We start from the raw sequence: 20,861 nt of genomic DNA on the forward strand, positions 1-20,861 counted from the left end.
CTCCTCAGACATTCATCTAGAAACTAAAGATGAATTTGCCTTCACATGGGAGGGACAAAAATGGAACTTCACTATCTTGCCCATCCGGTATCTCCAAAGCCCCACCCTCTGCCATCGTTTTGTGGCTGAGGACTTGGTTGGTTGGACTAAACCCGCCACCATACAATTGTACCATTATATTGATGATGTCATGTTAACTTCTGATTCTCTTTTAGATCTGCGGCAAGCTGCCCCAATGTTCGTAACTCCTGCAGTGGAAAGGATGGGCCATCAAGACTCATGAACACCAAAAAGTTTAGTGGTTACCATAAGGAAAGCAGGACAAGGAGTTGATAGACAAGGGTAAAGGGGATCAAATATATGGCAATGGAAGGAGATTTGACTTTGATGGTGAACACAATGCAATATGCATATAATATTATTGCATTGTATAATCAGAATATGTAATTATTAACCCTTGTCACCCAATAAATTTAAATAAATTAGAATAAATACACTAACATTTTAATAATTTTGAATTTTTTTTCTCAACTTAGAGAAATCTTGTAGGAATCTTATGAAGTTCAGTAGTTCAGTGTCACTTTAGTTACTATTTAAGATCAAGTAAAATTAATTTTCCATTTCATTTAAAGTACCACATAAAATAATATTGTATTTGACTGCTGGGTGCAAGTTATACAAATCTGTTCAATTTGTGAAAATTGTTAAGCTGATATTTATTTTTGAACATCCTTATGGCAATGGAAAGAGATTTAACTTTGATGAATAAATGTTTTGAAATTCAAAGAAATGTTAACTCATAAATATTTGAGATTTTTCTATATATCTTTTTGTTACTTGTTCCTAATTTAATTTCTTTATAGTCTAACAAAGTAAATATTTTTAAACTTTGTTAAGACTTAAATAAATAGCCCAGAATGTGGTATATTTTGGTGAATGTTCTATATGCATTTAAAAAGGATGTATATAGTGATGGCTTTAACTGTCAATTAGGTCAAATTGATTGAGATTGCTGCTCTAGTCATCTAAAGTGTTACAGATACCTTGCCTACTTGTTTGTCAGTTATTGAGAGGGAAATATTGAAATCTCCAGTTAGAACTACAAATATTTGTCTATTTTTCCTTTAATATATAAGGGTTTTCAACAATTAGCTTCATTGAAATATAATTAAGAGACAATATAATGTACTAATTGAAAGTATACAGTCTATTGGTGTTTTTAATATAGTCATAGTTTGTGGGACAAAAAACAATTTCAGAATATTTCATCACCTGAAAAACAAAAATACCTTGTACCCTTTAGTTCTTTAGCTATTACCTACATTCACCTCTCTCTATATCCTACAGCACTGCCCAGCCCTAACCACTGCTTATCTACTCTATGCATCCAGAGATTTTCCTGTTCTGGACATTTCATCTGAATAGAATTACATTCGTGATATTTTGTGAGTGCTCTCTTCACTTGGTATGTTTCATTTTTTTATTCATTTTATAGTATGTATGACTGCTTCATTCTTCTTTATGACCAAATATTTCGCTATTCTGGAGGCTGGAAATCCCAAATCAAGGTGTTAGTCTCTCCTGAGGCCTCTCTCTTCCCTTGGCTTGCATATGGCTGCATGATGCTTTGTTCACAGATCTTTCCTCTGTGCTTGTGCATCTCCAATATCTTTTGTGACTCAAATTTCCTTTTATAAGGACACCAGTCAAGTTGGAATTGGGCCCACCTAATGGTATATTGCTTTAATTACTTCTTTAAAGACTCTGCCTCCAAAAAGTCATATTCTATAATACTTGGGTTTACGACTTCAACATAAACTTTGGGAGGAACATAATTCATGCCAGGAAGTTATATTGATTGATTTTCATGTCTTGATTCATTCTTGCATTCCTTAGATAAATATCAGTTAATCATATTATATAATTCTTTTAAAGTTCTGCTAGGTGAGGTTTATTGAGGATTTTGCATCTGTATTCATGAGGAATATTGACTTCTTGTTTACTTGTGATATCTTTGACTTTGGTGTTGTGGTACCAGTGGCATTTTGGTTTGAATTATGAAGTGTTTCCTTGAGACATTTTTGAAAAAGTGATACAGGTTTGTATGATGTCCCCTTTTTATTTCTTTTTTTTTTTTTTTTCAGTTAGTCTACCTCAAGTTTTATCAATGTTGTTGATCTTCCAAAGCACCAAATTTCTATTTCACTAGTTTTCTCTATTGCTTTTGGTGTATTTGTTTCACATGTTTCTGTTCTAGTCTGCTGTTTTCTTTGTTCTGCCAGCTTTGGGTTTAGTTTTTTAAATTTATTAAGGTCTAAGTTTAGGTTATTGGTTTGAGGTTTGTTTTTTCACCTATAAATTTTCCTCTGTTCACTGTCTTCACTGCATATTTATAATAATTATAAATATATGCATCTGATGACAGAACAGAAAAACACATGAAGAAAAACCAACAGTAATAAGGGGAGAAATTGTTCTACAATAGCAGTTAGAAACTTAAATATCTCACTTTCAGTTGTGAATAGAAAAAGGAAATAGAATATTTCAACAATACTTTAAGCAACTACATCTAACATCTTGAACACACTATCCAACAATAGAACATGCCTTCTTTCAGACATTTGTAATGAAAGACCTTAAACCATAGCCAGTTAAAACGAGCAGAAGTTCTCAATAAGTTTAAGAGAATAGGAATTAAACAATTTGTTCTTTTGACAACAATAGAATAAAAGTATTTTAGTTTCTCTGTCTCATAGTTCTTGAAGATTTTAAAAAATGATTTCAGTGTTTTTAAATTTTTTGATGGTTTCATTGTGGTCTAGCATATAGTCTATCTTGGAGGATCTTCTCTGTGCTTTTGAGAATGCTTTTTGGGTGAATTGTTCTATACATAGCTATTCAGTTTAGGTAGTTTGTACTTTTGTTCAAGTCCTCTACTTTTTTACTGTTTTTCTAGTGATTAGTGTGGAACTGTCCGTTGTCTTCAGTTATGTCCAGTGATTACTGTGGACAGTTCCAAAGTTCCACAGTTCCACATTAATCACTGGACATAACTGAAGGTAATGGACAGTTCCACACTAATCACTAGAAATTAGTAGAACTGACAGTAATCAGTGGAACTGTCCGTTGCCTTCAGTTATGTCCATTTTTGTTTCATCTGGAATGAAACATTTTTGTTTCATCTGGAATCTGTTAATGTGCAAATAATTGTAATTTATTGATTTATTGACTAAATAAGATGTAATATCCTTTTATAGTTTAATTTGTCTGATATTAGCATCAATTCAATTCTCCTGTGTTTACTATTGATATGGGAATTTTGTCATTATAATTTGACTTCTCAACCTTTTTGTGTGTTTGGATTTAAAGTGAGTCTCTTTTAGGCAGCACATAGTTGGATTATGTATATGCATTCTGCTCATTCTGCCTTTTAATTAAAATGTTTAATTCATCCACAACTAAATTATTTTCCATTAAAAAAGGATTTACCTCTGTAATTCTATTTATTTTCTATATGTTATGCCATTTTGGTTACTCAGTTTTTACTTACTGCTTTCTCTATGTTAAGTTTTTGTAGTGTTCTAATTTACTTCCTCTCATTTATATATATTTCTCGATGCCATATGTGGTGATTTTTGTGATAAACCCTGTGAGGATTACAATTAAATTTATAACACTCTAGTTTTATTTAACATCAAATTAGGTTTATTAGTATACAAAATTTTTTAATAAAATAGCTCCATTTTTACCCTGCCTTGATGTTATTACTGTCACAAATTACATCTTTATACAGTTGTGACCATTAATGTAGTTATCTGATAATTTATGTACTTGTTTTTAAATCATATTAAAATAAGGAATCATAGTACTACTGGTATGAATGAAATACCTTTGCCAGTGTTCTTTATTTATTTGTATGGCTTCAAGGTAATTGGCGGTAATTTTTTTATTAGAGTCTGAAGGACTTCTTTTAGCATTTCTTGCTGGACAGATCTAGTAGCTTTGAACCCTCAGTTTTTGTTTATTTGGGAATGTTTTCCCTCATTTTTCAATGATAGTTATTTATAATAGAATTTTTCATTGAGTTTATTTTTTCTTTTAATAGTTTAAATATGTCATTCCACTGCTATCTAGGCTAAAGTATTTCTGCATAAAAATGGCTATTGATCTAACAGGATTTTTATAAACGAGGCAATGCTTTTTTTCTGCTCTCAAGGTTCTTTTAGGCTTTAGATTTGTATAGTTTTTTAAAATGTATCTATAGTAGTAAAATTTGAATGACCTTTAAGGGATTTGGCTATCTTAAAAGCTTCCAGGTTTCCAGATCAATTTGGGAAGTGGTGTTTATCCAGGTACTATGGCAAACTCCTCTCTGGACTGCAAGCAAATAATCTAAGGTAATTTTGTTTTCAAAGGCTATCTGAGCTAGGGGATCTTAGATCTTTGTTGAGCTCTATTGGCTTTAGCGGCAGAGTGGGCTATCCTGTTAACAGTTTTGCTAAGATTTCTCATCATAGTTTCTAAGTCTGTTATGGGAATGCTGCCAAAAAGAGAATATTACCAAGAAATATTCTAAGGAATTTATCTTGGTCACCAGAATATCCTGCAGGTTATCCTCATATTTATAAGGATTCTTGTCAAGATCTGATTCACTATCATCAATAGGGCCCTCTTTTTTCTCAGATTAAGAGTTGGGAATAATGGCTATAACATCTTGAGACTTGTGATAGATGATGTCAGATGGCCTAAAAAGCGTTGTCCACTTAGTCTCCCGCTGTATAGTCAATTGAATGCCCAAGGCTGATTTTTAAATACACAGACAAAATTATAGCCTGTAGGGTTGCAGAGGTTACCTGCAAATATCTGGTTATTTATGGACTCATGAATAGGAAAAGAAATGTGAATTTTTCCAGAACAATACTCAGTATGTTTGAGCACCCTTCTAGGAGTCCTTCCTGATATGGTTGTATTTTGAAGGCTGAAACGTTGGAGTTGTGGCAATGTGGGCTGTTTTCTGCTATTATGACCTTACAGAGAGAGTTTCTGTGGTGGTCAGTGTTGTGATAGGTGCAGTAGACTTGATTATCAGGAAACTTATTACATAGAAAGTCATGTGATAGAAGAGGTGTTAGAAAACAATGTAGTTAATAGCAAGGGAGAAAGCGTAACCATATGTGGTGACATCCATGTAGGGTGTGTCTAAAAAGACACAAGGGAAAGACATAATAGGTTTAATAGGTTAACCCGGTATGTCTCAGGAGGAGGAGTATTTGTAAAATCAACAGTAAAATTATGGATGTCTGAGAAATTGCTAATGAGAATAACTGGAATCATAAGCCCTACAGAAGGTAGAGGTAGGCAGCACTTAGACAAGTTTCCAAAGGACTATTGTATCATAACATTTCTATGCCAAAACTTCCCATTTGTAAGGGTGAGAATAGTGAGGGTCTGAAGTACTTTGTAGTCAGAGAGGTTAATGATATGGTATAATCAGAGTATACAGTGTAAAACACAGGGAAGGTGACTGGCTTGTCACAGAAAGATTAAGATCATTAGTATACCCAGAGATATAATTACAACTCTCAAGTAAACATAAGAATTATGCATAGCAGGAATCAGCTTTATAGGCCAGACCTCACATCTTGGGAAAAACAGGATGTGATTCAGGGTTGATATGGAACTTTTAATTTGAGGTCTTTAAGAACCTGTGATGTCCAGTCAGATGAATCAGGTCTAGATAAGATTGTCATTTTTAAATGAGAAACATAAATCAGTGAGTAAATACCCTTTAACTTTGTGGTGCAGGGATTAGTCAATAATACCTGGTATGGTTTGTTCTATACCAGGCTGGAGGGAATCTTTGTGGAGATGTCTTTTCCAATAGACCATATCTCCTGGTTGCAAGCCATGAAGTTTGAGATCTTTGTCTCCCGGGAGTGTGCTATGGAAAGATCATTCTGCAACCTTTGAATTATTTTTGAAGGCCTTTATAATTCATTACAAAAAGTCATAAGGTCTTATTTATGTAAAACAGTTTCCTACATTCTTTGATCTAGCCTCATAGGTCTCCCAGTAATAATTTCAAAATGCAACAACTGATATTTACCACAAAGATAGACCTTAGGTTAAGCATGCAAATACATCAATTCAGAGGCAAAAATCAGAGTAAGTAATGAGTCCAGTGAGAGAAAAAGTTATAAGAAGAGCCATGTTAAACATAAACACTGCAGGAGTAACAATAAGGATAGCTATTTTAAAGACCTTTTAGAAGAATTGTTCCCCATTGTTGAGTACTCACCTTACTAAAATCTGAAACTCTAATCTTTCAGTCTGATTAGCAAAGACCTAAACCCATAACCCAGCAGACAGAAACAAAAAGAAAAGAAAAAGTGCTCAAATACAGGCTACTACCTTGACCAAGGAAGGAGATTCAGGTCCAGGAGGACTTATGGCCAAAAGCCAGGACTACAGAGATGGTAGAGCCAATGTTTTCTGCAGGTGTTTTGCACAAATCCATGGTGGCACCAGAATCAAAGGACTTTCACTCTGGCTCTTACTTATAATACCATGTAATGTTAACCAAGAAAAGATTTAAGCTGTAATAAAGAAAAAAACAAAACAAAACATTTATTTGAGTATAGAATTGCAATCTAGAAGATACAGAATCAGGTAGCAAACCATTTATGCTCCATAGAGAACAAAAAAGGATAGGGTTTATAAATACAAAATTATAAATTTACTTCCATTTAGATCCTCCATGTATGCGAAATATGCTGGCTGTGTTAATAGAGCTTGGTTAGGTCCACTGAGTAACTGAAAAACGCTGGTCAGTGAAACAGATTGGGTCCTCTCAACGGGCAGAATGTTCTGGTTTCCATGGTAAAGAAGCAGCAAAGTCCAGGAGACTGTCTGCAAAAGTTCATTGGTAGTACTTGCATAAGGCAGACTTCCTGTCACCTCCCAGCTCCATTTTAGTTCTCTTGACATAAATTATTATGTCTTGGCAATTTCTATTCACATATATGATATGGAGTATCTTTGCATAAGCTTATTTTACCATATGTATATCTTTAGTGAGGTGTCCTTTAAGAAAGCCTTTCCATATTTTTGGACCAGGATGTTCATGTTCTTAAAAATTCTTTGTGTATTTTGGATAACAGCTTTATTTCAAATACGTTTTCTGCATATATATTTTTTCAGATTGTAACTTCTCTTTTTATTTATTTTTTGGATAGCGTCCTTAGCAGGGCAGAAATATTTTAATGAAGTTCAACTTACCAGTTCTTTAATGAATTTGGTATATGTAAAAGACGTCAGCATACCCCAAATCGTCTAGTGTTTTCTTACTTTTTCAAGAAGTTTTAGTTTTGTGTTTTATTTTAGGTCTGTCATCAAATCTTAGTTAATTTTTGAGCAAGCGAAAAGTCCAATATTTTCTACTTAATAGGTCTTTATTCTCCTAGGTTTTTTTCTTGCATGTGGGTATTCAGTTGTTTCAGTATCATTTTATTGCTTTTGTTTCTTTGTCAAAGATCAGGTGACTATATATATGGATCTACTTCTAGACTATTCTATTCTATCAATCTACTTGTCAATTATTTATAGTCCCGATTTTTATAGCTTTAAGTAAGCCTTGAAATTGGATAGTGTCGGTCTTTTGATTTTGTTAACATACTTTTTCAGCTCTAAAATTTTTATTTTTTCCTCTTTATTTCTCTCTCTTTACTAATATTTTCTACTTAACAGATCTTTATTTTCCTGAATTCCTTTAGTCCTTAGTCCATGGTTTTCTCTAACTCTTTGAGCACATTTAACACAGTTGATTTAGAGTAGTTGTCTAGTGAGTCCAATGTCTTTCTTCCCCCAGGGACAACATCAATTAACTTCTTTCCCTTTCTTCCCTCCCCCTCAACTCCATACTTTTGTTTCTTATTTTGCTTTTAATTCTCTTTATTGTTGTGGACACTTTCAACATTATATAACTCTGGAATTCAGATTCTACAATCTGACTAGAGTTTGTTATTTGCCATGGGATGTAATTGTTTGTTTACTTAGTGACTTTTTAAGACTATTCTAGGATGATATATTTTTTTGTTTTATGTGGTTACTTAATATTTATTTTGTGCTTACCTAATGATTGGACATACATTTCCTTCAACACCTGGAATCCAAAACAGTGAACAAAGAGAAAGAAAATACTGTCTCAGTGATATAGATTGACTCTGTAAAAACTTATTTTCCTGTTTGTTCTGAGTTTAAAGGTTAAACCAGAAGAAAAAGTTTAGAATCTTCTCAGAGCCTTTGTGAGCATTTATTGTATCATCAGCAAATATACATTGCTTCGAGATTCTATTTTACATACAGGAGATTTTCAAGACCTTATTCCTGAAAGTAACTCTCTCCTATGTTTCCTTTCTTGGTTTTCAGCAGATCTATTATTTGCTCTAATGGCAATCTTTTGGTGTCAGTGCTTGTTCATTTAACTTCTAGTTTTTTGGGGACTGCTTGTTCACTTTTCTGCCCTGTGAGATCCTACTTCTGTGAAACAAAGACAAGCACTTTGCATGAGTTCTGCATGGAATCCTAGGATAGTTTAAATAGATAGACATGGGTGGCCCCTGTAGCAAGTATGAAACATTCACTTTAGGAAGAACATATTCCTTTGTTATTTTTGGGGTGACACTGGTTAATAAAATCATATAGGTTTCAAGTGTACAATTAATTCAGTAATACATCATATGTATATTGCATTGTGTGTCCAAGAATATATCCCTTGAAACATAAAGCTGGTAAAAGTACATGCTAATGATATATTTTTCTGATATTCTGATATCTCAGACAATGGAAAACTGGTAAAAATTAGAAAGATGAAGAACTTTATGAAAGCTTTGGCCCCATTGCAGCAATTGAACTCTATTAGACACCTGTCTTCCTTCCCCATAAGTTATATACCCTTGCCATAAGTTTAACCGAGTGTACTGAGATCTCTCCAATTACTACTCTTTCCTGAGCAGATTCTCCTTTACATATATGCTCCAATATGCAGGAAACACTGCGGCTCATCTATCCCTTCAACTCTTCAAGAAAAGGAAACAAAAAGAAGTTTGAATACTTCTGAAAATAAAGCAACTATAAACAAATCTGTAAGAGTTACTGCACAAAAGGAAGAAAACTCAGGCCCATTAGATGAATCTGACATCACTGATCTAGGAAGAAGAGATAAACCAGCCGAGAAAATGACACAATATTTTACACAAAAAGTTTACACAAATTAGATATAGCATCTTCAGAAATTTCAGAGAAATCAGCTGACTCAATAACTTCTAAAAATATAAGCCCTTTAGGGCCAAGCCCTCTCTTGAGAAAAAGAAAAAATAAGGAAAAAAAAAAAAATAAAAGACTCATAGTAAAAGGAAGAAATCAAGAAATAAAGCCACAAACTCACAAACTCAGATACTTCTTATTGTGTTTCTATTTGGTGTCTAAAATGAAAGAAAACCAATGACATTGTTAGATATTGTTTTGTTACATTTACTGAAACAACTACAAACAAAATATGATGAACTTAAAAATACAGTTTCCTTAATATAATTTAAAACAGATTATTTAGATGTTCAAGAAAATTGATGAAATGTAAAGGAATCATATGGTTTCAAGAAATGTAAAGGAATCATATGGTTTCAATTCATGAAGATTATTTAGATGTTCAAGAAAATCGATGAAATGTAAAGGAATCATATGGTTTATCCAGGCTCCCAGGGCTATTATTTAAAGCAAAAACATTTTGGGGAGCTGTAAAATATCTTGTCATCAATTAGAAAAGTATGATGACCAACAATGAGAAGGCGAGTCTCTTAAAATATGCTTATATAAAGATAAGTTGCATGTTACTGTCTGTTGCCTTCTAAAACTGTACTTTATAAATAAAAATTTATTTGAAAAAAATTTAAAGAAGTATCTTCCTTGGGAACAAGGTCTACTCTGTATCCTTTGGTATCCAGCTTTCAAAATACGCTGCTAATGTTCCCTAGTACGAGGCCACATAAGTGACTAACTTGAAACAAAATTAAAAGTGATGAAAAACAATGAAGGGAAAAATTAGTGTGGGTTAATGCTCACCAGTCAGGCACTTCCCTTTCCAACATAGCTATGATCTTGAAGAACAAAGTGACAGAAGTTGTCAAAGAATCTGCTTATTGAAGACACCAAGACCAACACTTGAGAAGGGACTAGATCAGAGATAAAGAAACTGCTAATGATCTGGATTGAAGACCAGACACAGAATGTGGCCTTCTCAGCACCATGACAATCACAGCCAAAGCGCAAAGGCAGTTTGAGATGTTGAAAGAAAACGGAGGACCCAACTACAGCGTTGAATTTACTATAGCGTGACATTGGGTGATGAGTCTTTGAATGCTGATGTGAATGCAGTAGCAGAACTTTTGGAAATTCTAGATAATGCGGATTGTGGAGGCAAATGACACAAATAAATATTTAATATGAATTAAATCTCCCTATTCTAGAAATGGATGCCTGAAGAAACTCTAATCCATAAGCAGGCCAAGTCAATGCGAGTTTCAGGGCTTTTAGGGATAGGATAACGATCTCACTTGGGGGCAGTGCCACAGGCTACAAACTGAATCCACTGCAAGCTGGCACAGTGAGAACCCTCGGGTCATTAAGCATAGCAGTAAGCAGACACTGCCAGGGTACTGCAGGAGCAATAAGAGTCATGGTGACTCTTCCAAGATGCCCTTCTGAATTGCTGTGTCAACGAAATGGAGAAGTACTGTTTGGAGAATAGCATACCTTTCAAGATTTTGCTTATGGATGATAATGCTCCCGGATATCCTTTCATTGGCGATCTTCTTCACAATATCAAAGTGGTACTTCTCCCCACAAACAGTATCTCTTTGATCAAACCAGCAGGTCAGGAAGTTCTAGCAGCTTTGAGGCCTACTTCCTGAGCAGGACCTTGGTCCAGACTATTGCTGCAACCGAGGAAGACACTGAGAAAACACTGGTGCCGTTTGGAGGCATTACATTGTGATTGCATCAGGACCTTGTTTGGGCTTGGGGTGATGTCACCGAGGAGTGTACGAGTGACATCTGGAAGAAGACATTCAAGAGGTTCACCCACGATGTCAGAGGATTTCCCAAGGATGAGGAGGCTGCGAAAAGCACAAAGCAGTAGCTGAGATGGCAGACTAGTTTAGTCACTGTGCGTGGATGAGAATGACATTGAGGAGCTTCTAGAGGTGGTTCCCGAAAAACTGACTAATGACAGGAACACACAGTTGAAGAGATGAGCGAAAAGGAAAGGAAACTGCAGGAGAAGGAAAAGAACACCCAAGAAAATTCACAGTGAAGCATTTGGCAGAAGCATTGGCAGACCTCAGCAAGCTCCTTAAGAAGTCTGAAAACGTGGACTGCAACAGCAAAGGCTTTCAGTACCACAGGGAATGTTATGGTACATTATCTGCTTACAAGCAAACCTCTGTTAAAAAAAGAAAAGAAAAGAAAGAAAGAAAACCAAGCAAACTACCATGGAAATGTCTCTGAAAAGAGTGGTAGCTCCAGAAGAAGAGCCTCAGGCAGGTCCTCTGGGAGGTGTTCCAGAAGAAGGCATTGTTATCACAGGAGGGGACGACAGTTCCAAACTTGTTACTGCCCCTGAAGACCTTGTAGTTAGTGGGACAGGTTGTGGAGGTGGGGGGCAGTGATGTTGATGTTCCTGACCCTGTGTAAGCCCAGGCAAATGTCTCTGTTTGTTACAGTTTAACAAAAAGTTTAAAAAGTGAAAAAATACTAATAAAACTTATTAGTATTAATAAGTTTTTAATTTTATTAGTATTAAAAAATACTAATAAAACTAATTAGTAAAACTTATTAGTAGAAATGTCATACAGCTAGCAATGTGTTTGTGTTTTAAGCTAATTGTTAAAGTAGTCCAACACATTTAAAAAGTTTTAAGTTTATAAAGTAAAAAATTACATAAGTTAAGGTTAATTGAAGAAAAAACTAGTTTTAATAAAATTTCTATGGCCTAAATGTAGTGTTTATAAAGTGTACATGGGTACAATATGTTCTAGGCCTTCATATTCACATCACCACTCACTCACCCAGAGCACTTTCCTGTCCTGTAGTCTCCATTCATGGTAATGTCCTCTGTAAGTGTATCATTTTTAATCTTTTATGCCATATTTTCACTGCATTATTTTTATTTAGATACACAAAACATACCTTTGTGTTACAGTTGCCTATAGTATTTAGTATAAGAATACATGCTGAACTGGTCCATAGACTAAAAACAAGAGGTTGTACCATACAGCTTATGTGCATAGTGTAGGTATATCACCTACATTTGTTTAAGTACCACACAGTAATGTTCCTAGAATGACAAAATCACCTAATACTGCATTTCTCAGATACGTTCTTTAGCAACGCACGACTGTATACAGGAAGTTGTTAATTTACACTTTCAATAGGTTCTGTGACCTATTGTGAAACAATGTTTAACAAAACCAAATTTACCAAAGTTTAAGTGATATAAACCAGAGTCAAGTTCACATAGCATCTCATCAAAGGTATAACCGACATTATTTGAGGACATGCTGTATATACAATGGAATGTTATTCAGCTATAAAAAAAGGAAATCCCATGATTGCAATAACAGGGATAGTACTTGAGGGCTTTGCTTTGGGTGAAATAAGTTGGAGTAAGATAAATATCGTATGCTCTCACTTATATGGGAAATCTATAGCAACAAAAAAACCCAAAAGTGTATATACAGAAATCAAATTGGTGATTGCCAGAGGTGAGGAGTGGATGATCGGCAAAATGGGTAAAGCTAGCCAAAAGCTACAACCTTCCAAAAAACAAAACAAACCAGATTCTTGATTCTTCAATATTGCAAGGCTTCCTTTTCAGTGAGCCCCACTGGACCTTTCACCAGAGAATGCATTTTGTATTAATGCAGAGTGCTCACCTGTAAAGTGAGCAATATTTTCCATTGTGCTGCAGTGTTCTTCCCTTTGTTTTGTACTTTGTAATACATCTGTCGACACAGAAAGGTCTGTCTAATTGTGATTATTGACTGTAGCTTGCAGTCTAAAGTAGCGGTTTATATTTAAGTTGTTTGGTTTTATGGTAAATGGAAGGTATGTGTTATCAAAGACCTTTCACATTCACTGTGTAATTTACTACCCAAAACTATGGGTATTAGCAAGAAGTTTTTGCTCCTGTCCATTGAAGGTTACAGTTTTGGAACCATGTCTTAAATATAAGTCATCTTAAATAAATTTAACATATAATTAAATATATAAAGTATATAGTTAAACTGTTATGTAGTATTTTATTTAAAGTTGCAAACTGAAGTAATTGAAGGCACTGAAATAAAGCAAACCGGTGGTTTACACAAAGAAACTTATTATTGTACCAGCTATATAACTTTCTAAGAACCTTTAGATAGAAGCAACATTAATAAAAATATGGACTGATAAGTTCTGTAGTATAGTGGCTATAGTGGTGAATGTAAGGTTATTAATATTTGTTAGCATAACAGTTACCAGTGGACAGGATGATGTTCATGTTATGAGAATCTTTTTTTTTTTTCCTCAGCTTGTGAAGCACTTACTGAGTGGGAATATCTACCTCCTGTTGGACCTCGCCCACCAAAAGGTTTTGTGGGACTCAAAAATGCTGGTGCTACTTGTTACATGAATTCGGTGATCCAGCAACTATACATGATTCCTTCTATAAGGAACAGTATTCTTGCAATTGAAGGCACAGGTAGTGATATAGATGATGATATGTTTGGTGAAGAGAAGCAGGACAGTGAGGTAAATTGTAATTATAAATTCTGGTTTTCATTTGTTCTAATATCTTGATACCAGATACTATTTTTCTCTCTTTGAATATGGAAGCATACATGGGATTTTTCTGAACTACATTTGATAATAGGACAGGAATCTCTGAGCTACTACCTCTGGCATGTCATAATACTCATTATCAATAGACCTTAAACTGTAATTGGTAATCTTTATCACTACTTTTTCTGATTATTTGTTAAAGCAGCCATTAATCATGTTTTATATACCATGGTAAATATAGTTTGGTGTTTGTAAATACAAATATTTTTAGTTTTTTTAAACTGTATTTTCATTCTGTAACTTTTTAAAGTATATTTCAGTTATTCTGCCTTTATATATTTTTTCACTTTCATATTCTGTGCTTATTCTTAGGATACTGTCAATATTTTTCTTAATGCTTTACGGTTTTATCAACAGTGTTAGTTAACGGTAATAGATATTCAGGAACCAAGTGCCTGATGAAGAATAAGGCAATAAAAAGTTGGGATTCAGCAGCTGGTAGAGTGGCTTTTACATAAATATGAAGGACTTAAGTTTTGCTTATAATTAATAACTTATTTCCCCAAAGTTGCATTCGTCTCCTGTTGTCTACTCAACTAAACCTTTCTGTTTTATATTATACAACTTACAGTTGACAGTTCAGGATTATTCTTGTGTGATCTTTTTGTGAAAGATCATCTGAAATTGTGAGGATAAGCACTAATATAACTTGAAAGTATATACTTTACATACACAAAATATAAAGTAATGCAGTTCATTCACTATTCATATTTGTCTCAACTTATTTTATTATAATTTTTAAGTTACATTAACTCATCACTGATGTATTTTGGTATCTAGAGTAATGTTGATCCCCGAGATGATGTTTTTGGATATCCTCATCAATTTGAAGACAAACCAGCATTAAGTAAGACAGAAGATAGGAAAGAGTACAATATTGGTGTCTTAAGACACCTTCAGGTCATCTTTGGTCATTTAGCTGCTTCCCGACTACAATACTATGTGCCCAGAGGATTTTGGAAACAGTTCAGGTAAATTATGGGTGGATGATAATTTTGGTTTTCTAAAAAAATCTCAATATACTAATTTTAAAATTTTTTTAAATATATGCTAGAATGTATAATTCTTTAACATTCACAATAGTAGTGTCTAACTCCTTAGTTTTTTCTTTATCATGCATTCAATAAGAGAAGGTAAAAAATATCAGTCCAGATTTTTCTAATTGCATTTTTTTTGTTTTCGTTTGTTCTTGTATCTTTAAGGTTTGAAGATCATATGATCTTTCATAACTACTCAGCTCTGCTTTTGTAACAAGAAAGCAACCATAAACAGTGGCTGTGGTTTAATAAAATTTTGTTCATGGACACTGAAATTTTAGTTTAGAACATTTTCTCATGTCATAAAGTACTACTACCATTTAAATATATGTAAAACCGTTTTAAGTCTTGGATGATACATAGGCATTTGGCTGGATTTGGCTCATGGACTGTACTTTACTTAGTCATGATAAAGAGGCTTGATCAGAATCAAGTATTATTCCTAATTTCTTCTGGACATGACTGCTTCATGGGGAGTGATTTTACTTCCTTGAGTAAATACAGAATATCTTTCCTCTGGTAATATTAAGAGTCATGTAGTTGTCATTGACCAAGTATGTTATTTCATTATAATTACAAAATGGCAATATTCTAATTTTATTATTGATTGTTCATTGATTAACCTGATTAGGTTTGTGAAAAGAAACTTGCCTTCATCATCTAGTACACATATTTGATAAGAAATCTTAATTTATAAAGCAGTAAGAAAACTAGGACACTTTTTCTTTTTTGTATGTTTATAAAATAATCATATTGTTTCCTAGCATCCTTCTCAAATGATCAATAAAATTTGGTCTATTTTTAGATTGTATAAAACTTAATTACTTATTTTTATCTGGCTTTCTGTCTTTCACTAAATTTATCAAGTCCTATTTTGTGTCATCCCCAATTACACAGCTCTTTATACTGTGTAGAAAAAGTCTGCAATCCTTCCTAGAGTTTAGAATTCTTTGAGCAAAATACCTCTAAGTAGGTTGGAGGTGGGTAAGCAAAAGGGATCATCTGACTTCTGGGTCACCCTCCATCAGAATGGTACCCCTTATATATAAAATTAACATATTAGATTTATTTTGAAAATCATAAAATTATAGCATGACACATATTATTTCATATAAATTTTGATATTCCACAATTTGAAGTATAAGCTAGGTAATAAGAGTGATTTGCGTATATAATGCCTCCGATATATTTTAAAGTTTTCTCTTAATCTTCACTCAGTTATTTGTATATTTATATGTATGTGTAATTTTAATTAGCAAAATTATGCATGTATGCATGTCTCTACCTATATATATATCTACATAGATACAGCTAAATATATAGGTGTAGTTTTGCTTCTGAATTATGTTTGTATTTAAACGTGTACTAAATTATAATTTTTGCTTAAATATGTTTATGGTTTTATTTTCAAATTTATTCCTTCTGTGTAATGATAGAGCTCACAATTTATTTACCACTTTTGTATTACTTACATTCTAGACATATGCTCTTACTGTGTTGTTTCTTTTATGGTAAAGTTTACAAAATAACAAAATTCATTATTCTATCTGTTCAATAGTGTACAATTCAGAGACATAAGTTTTTTGTGAGGACTTATCATTTCTCTCAGTATATACTTAGGAATGCAGGTGCTAAGTTACATGATAATTCTATGTTGGGTTATATGGTAATTCTGTGTTTAACATTTTAAGGAACTGCCAAATTGTTTAACATTTCCTGAACCACTTTCTCACCAGCAAAGTATGAAGATTGCATTTTTTTCAACATCATGCCAATATACCTTTTTTAAAAATAATAATAATAATAATAGCTTTCCTAGTGGAGTGAATTAGTATCTCATTATGTTTAAGTTTCATTTTTCTAGTAACTGTTAATGTGGTATTGTTGAGCATCTTTTCATGTATTTATTATCCATTTGTTTTGGAGGGTTTTGGGTTTTGGGTTTTAGGTTTGTTTTTTGAGGAAAATGTCTATTCATTACTTTCTCCATTGTCTGTTTTTTGTTGTGTCTATTGTGTTTTAAGAGTTCTTTGTATATTCATTATAATAGATCCTCATAGATAAATGATTTACAGATACTTCTTTCTGGTATAATTTTTTCACTTTCTTTGTAATGTCCTTTGATGCACAATAATTTTTAGTTTTGATGAAGTCCTTTTCATTTATTTATTTTCTTTTTCAGGTTTCTCTGCTAAATCATTATTTCTTATTGTGGTGAAATAATAAAGTGTTTTCGGTATATAGTTTAGTAGTATTAAGTACAGTTGCATTTTGTGTACCACCATCAATCTCTAGAACTTTTTTTATCTTGCTAAGTTGAAACTGTGTGTATTATTAATAACCCCCCTAATGATTTTTATGTGTTGATTTTTGTGTTTTACAACTTAGCTGAATTTGTTGCTGAACTTTGTTTTTTTATGGAATCTTTAAGATTTCCAATTTGTACACCTTTATTTCTTGCTCTGGTGTAATTGGTATGGCTAGAACTTCACAGTGCTGTGTTGATAGAAATAACAAAAGTAGGCTTCCTTCCCTTGTTTATGATTAATGAAGAATGTTTCAGTCTTTCACAATTAGATTTTTACCTTACACACCATATGTATTAATGCTGACCCCAAAGAGATGAAATACCTAAATAGAAGGTATAAAACTTTTAGAAGAAAACAAGAGGGAAAGCATCATCACACTGGAGTTGGTAGTGATTTCTTAGCATGACACTAGAGACAAAGAAAACAAAAGAAAAAATAGATAACCCAGCATTCTATATGCAGTGAAAATATTCTTCAGTAGTGAAGAGAATATAAGTATATTTTCAAATGAATATATGAAGAATTTCTTTACAGTTAGACCTTCTATAAAGGAAATTGTAAAGAAAGTTCTGGTTGATGGAAAGAAAAAATTTACCAGGCAAACCTTGGAATTTCAAGAATAAGAGGAACTAAAAAATGAAATACTTAGTATTTAAAATACCCTGTTTTTCTTCTCTGATTACTTTAAATGTGTGTAAATCTTGAAAACAAAAAAACTGTGAATGAAGAGGTTATTCAATATGTATTCATTTAATATATTTAACAATTACAATGATCTTTATAAGATAAAACTGATTAGGTAGCTGTGAGATGTCTGTCACTTGAATGGCAGAGTATTTAGATTATAGATATTACAATTTATAGAGCAATTATTTTTAAAAAACAAAGATACATTAACAGATGCATGAAATAGATACATTAACAGACGCATGAAATAGAATACTAACCTATATTTAAATAAGAAAAGGGCAGAATTCTGATACACATACAAACAAAAAATAATAACATGCCTACATTCTGTTACATCACTAGTAATATAAAATGTAAATTGGCTCAGTTAGAAGACATAGATTGTCAGATCAAATAAAAAAAGTCAATTTTATGCAGTATACAAGAAACAATTTAAATCTAATGCTGTAAATTTTAAAAGTTAAAAGATGAAAGCACACAAGTGTCAGTGCACATGTATCACATTGGTTAAAATTTTTTAAAAGATAGTGACAACACCAAATGCTAGCTAGGATGCAGAGAAACTGTGTCATGTATTGGTGGCATGAATAATACAGCCACTCTGGAAAGCAGTTTGGCAGTTTATGTGGTACTATAAACAATCCAGTAATTGCAACCATGAAAATTTATACTAGAGAAAAGAAAATTTTAGTTTACACCAAAACTTGTACATAGATGTTTATAGCAGTTTTCTTTATATTACCCACAAACTGGAAATAACCAAGATGATATTCTCCAACACCTCAGTAAACAAATTGGTATACCTATGTTATGTGATAAAATGGAAGGAATTACCTGTGCATGCAACAAATTAAGTGAATCTCAGTATTATACTGAGTTTAAAAAACCAACTCCAAAAGTTACATCTGTATAATTTTCTTTATATAATATTTTTGAAATTTCAGAGTTTTAGAATGAAAGATAAGTGCTTACTAGAGTTTAGAAGTGAAGCGGCAGGTTGTTGGGTATGATTGTAGAAGGACTGTTTAAGAGATCTATATGATGGTAACTTCTGTATCTTGACCATGATGATAGACATATACATACACAAGTGATAAATTTGCCTACAACTAAATACACAGTTATAAGTATAAGTAAGCCTAGAAATAACCTGAGTAAGATTGGAGCTTGTACCAATATCAGTATATCTTGATTGTGATGTTGCACAATACTTTTATAATATATCACCATTGGGGAAATTGCATAAAAGATAATTAGGATATCTGTATTAGTAATTACTGTGACTAAATTAATCTCAAAGTAAATTTTAATTTTTTTAGAAAATCAAAAGATGGAAAAAGGGATAAAACATGCAGTCCTTAATATAAAAATTAAAAGAACAAACTCAGATAACATTAGAACCTTTTTCATTTGGAAAAAACACTTTAGTTAGGGATAAATGACTATAAACTTTGCAATATGACACCCAGAATTTAAGTAGAATTAAATATCAGAGTAGTAAATATATAAGAATGACCTTCTCCTCTTAGGGTAATTGTCTCTTTACTTGAATTCAAAATGCGTAATATTTAATAAAGCAGATATTATTTAATAAAGCAGACACTATTCTTAGAACCTACCACCCATTTTAGTCACCCTCATCTTAGCCACACCATCTTAGTCAATTCTTTTGACACTGGAGTACTATTTTAATTATGAGCTTCACAGCCATTATCATTGCCACCCTCCACATGGTTTGTATTGGTTTGTTTGTACTACTTATATGAAAGGATAAAGTCTCAGCTTATACTTCTGATGTCATTGTCCATTACTGTTATGAAAAATAAAGTATGGATATTCTACAGTTATAAAATAGTATTTGTTTTATTTTCTTTTTTTCTTAGGCTTTGGGGTGAACCTGTTAATCTGCGTGAACAACATGATGCCTTAGAATTTTTTAATTCTTTAGTGGATAGTTTAGATGAAGCTTTAAAAGCTTTAGGACATCCAGCTATATTAAGTCAAGTCCTAGGAGGTTCCTTTGCTGATCAGAAGATTTGCCAAGGTTGCCCACATAGGCAAGTACTATTTAATGTTTTAATATGGAGTTTCCAATGCTGTTTTTTAATAATATAAAGTTCTCACTAGTACTTATTATGAAAGCAGCGTGTGCTAATTGTTACTAAATGCCTAAAATTGTGAATGAATTACATCCTTATGTTATATACCACTGTATATATATTTTTTACAGTAACATTTGGCTTTTTAATGTACAGAATATCTTATCACTTTATCTTACATTCTTATGTGTTCTGTCATATCCTAGGACATACAATGGCATTTTCCATAAATCTATAGTTATCATTTATAAAGACATTTTCTTTCATGATATATTTCAGTAACTGAAATAATATTAAATGTGGTAAGTTTAGAATATAACTGGCAGATGCAGGTCTGGAGCAGTGTTTCCTTTAGAAATTAGAAGGTTGATTTTGAAATTACCATCAGTTCTTCTCATTCTTCAGATATGTTGGATGTGTTTTATACATCAAACCATTTAGCAGGAGTTAACAAGACAGTATGATACTATTCTGTATCTTTGGTGGATAGTTTAGGTGAAGCTTTAAAAGCTTTAGGACATCCACTATGCTTAGTGTCGTAGGAGGTTCCTTTGCTATTAATGAAAAAGAGAAGTTGGTTTATTAAGGGTTTCTAATAAAAATAAATAACTCTTGGTTAGTATTATTCAGAAATTTATTGAATGGATACACATTTAGGCCTACTATGTGAAAATTGTACTTGGGGGCTTGACTTCTTGTTATGTTCACATAATGTTGATTTGAAATCCTTTCTCACCAAAATAATCACAAGATAGTGCTACAGACCAGTCTGTTATTCTACAAACATTACTTTT

The 20,861-nt window shown here is 32.8% G+C and overlaps 1 protein-coding gene and 1 long non-coding RNA gene across 2 annotated transcripts in view; both read left to right on the forward strand.

Moving 5' to 3' along the window:
- The first annotated feature begins 97 nt into the window (after positions 1 to 97).
- On the forward strand, positions 98 to 9,406 carry LOC112484712. Its single transcript, XR_003048128.1, has 2 exons — positions 98 to 1,465; positions 9,047 to 9,406. It is a non-coding gene; the product is annotated as an uncharacterized LOC112484712 (long non-coding RNA).
- A 2,140-nt stretch (positions 9,407 to 11,546) lies between these two features.
- The window catches only part of LOC102898205 (probable ubiquitin carboxyl-terminal hydrolase FAF-X), a 28,372-nt gene continuing 19,057 nt past the window's right edge, over positions 11,547 to 20,861 (forward strand). Inside the window, exons 1-4 of the mRNA XM_025050982.1 lie at positions 11,547 to 11,709; positions 13,622 to 13,842; positions 14,713 to 14,903; positions 19,852 to 20,025. Of these exons, the coding sequence (XP_024906750.1) occupies positions 11,547 to 11,709; positions 13,622 to 13,842; positions 14,713 to 14,903; positions 19,852 to 20,025 (749 nt within the window). The remainder of the gene's footprint in view (positions 11,710 to 13,621; positions 13,843 to 14,712; positions 14,904 to 19,851; positions 20,026 to 20,861) is intronic.

The sequence above is a fragment of the Pteropus alecto genome, unplaced genomic scaffold (genome assembly GCF_000325575.1).
Source record: "Pteropus alecto unplaced genomic scaffold, ASM32557v1 scaffold18, whole genome shotgun sequence".
Taxonomy (NCBI): Eukaryota; Metazoa; Chordata; class Mammalia; order Chiroptera; family Pteropodidae; genus Pteropus; species Pteropus alecto.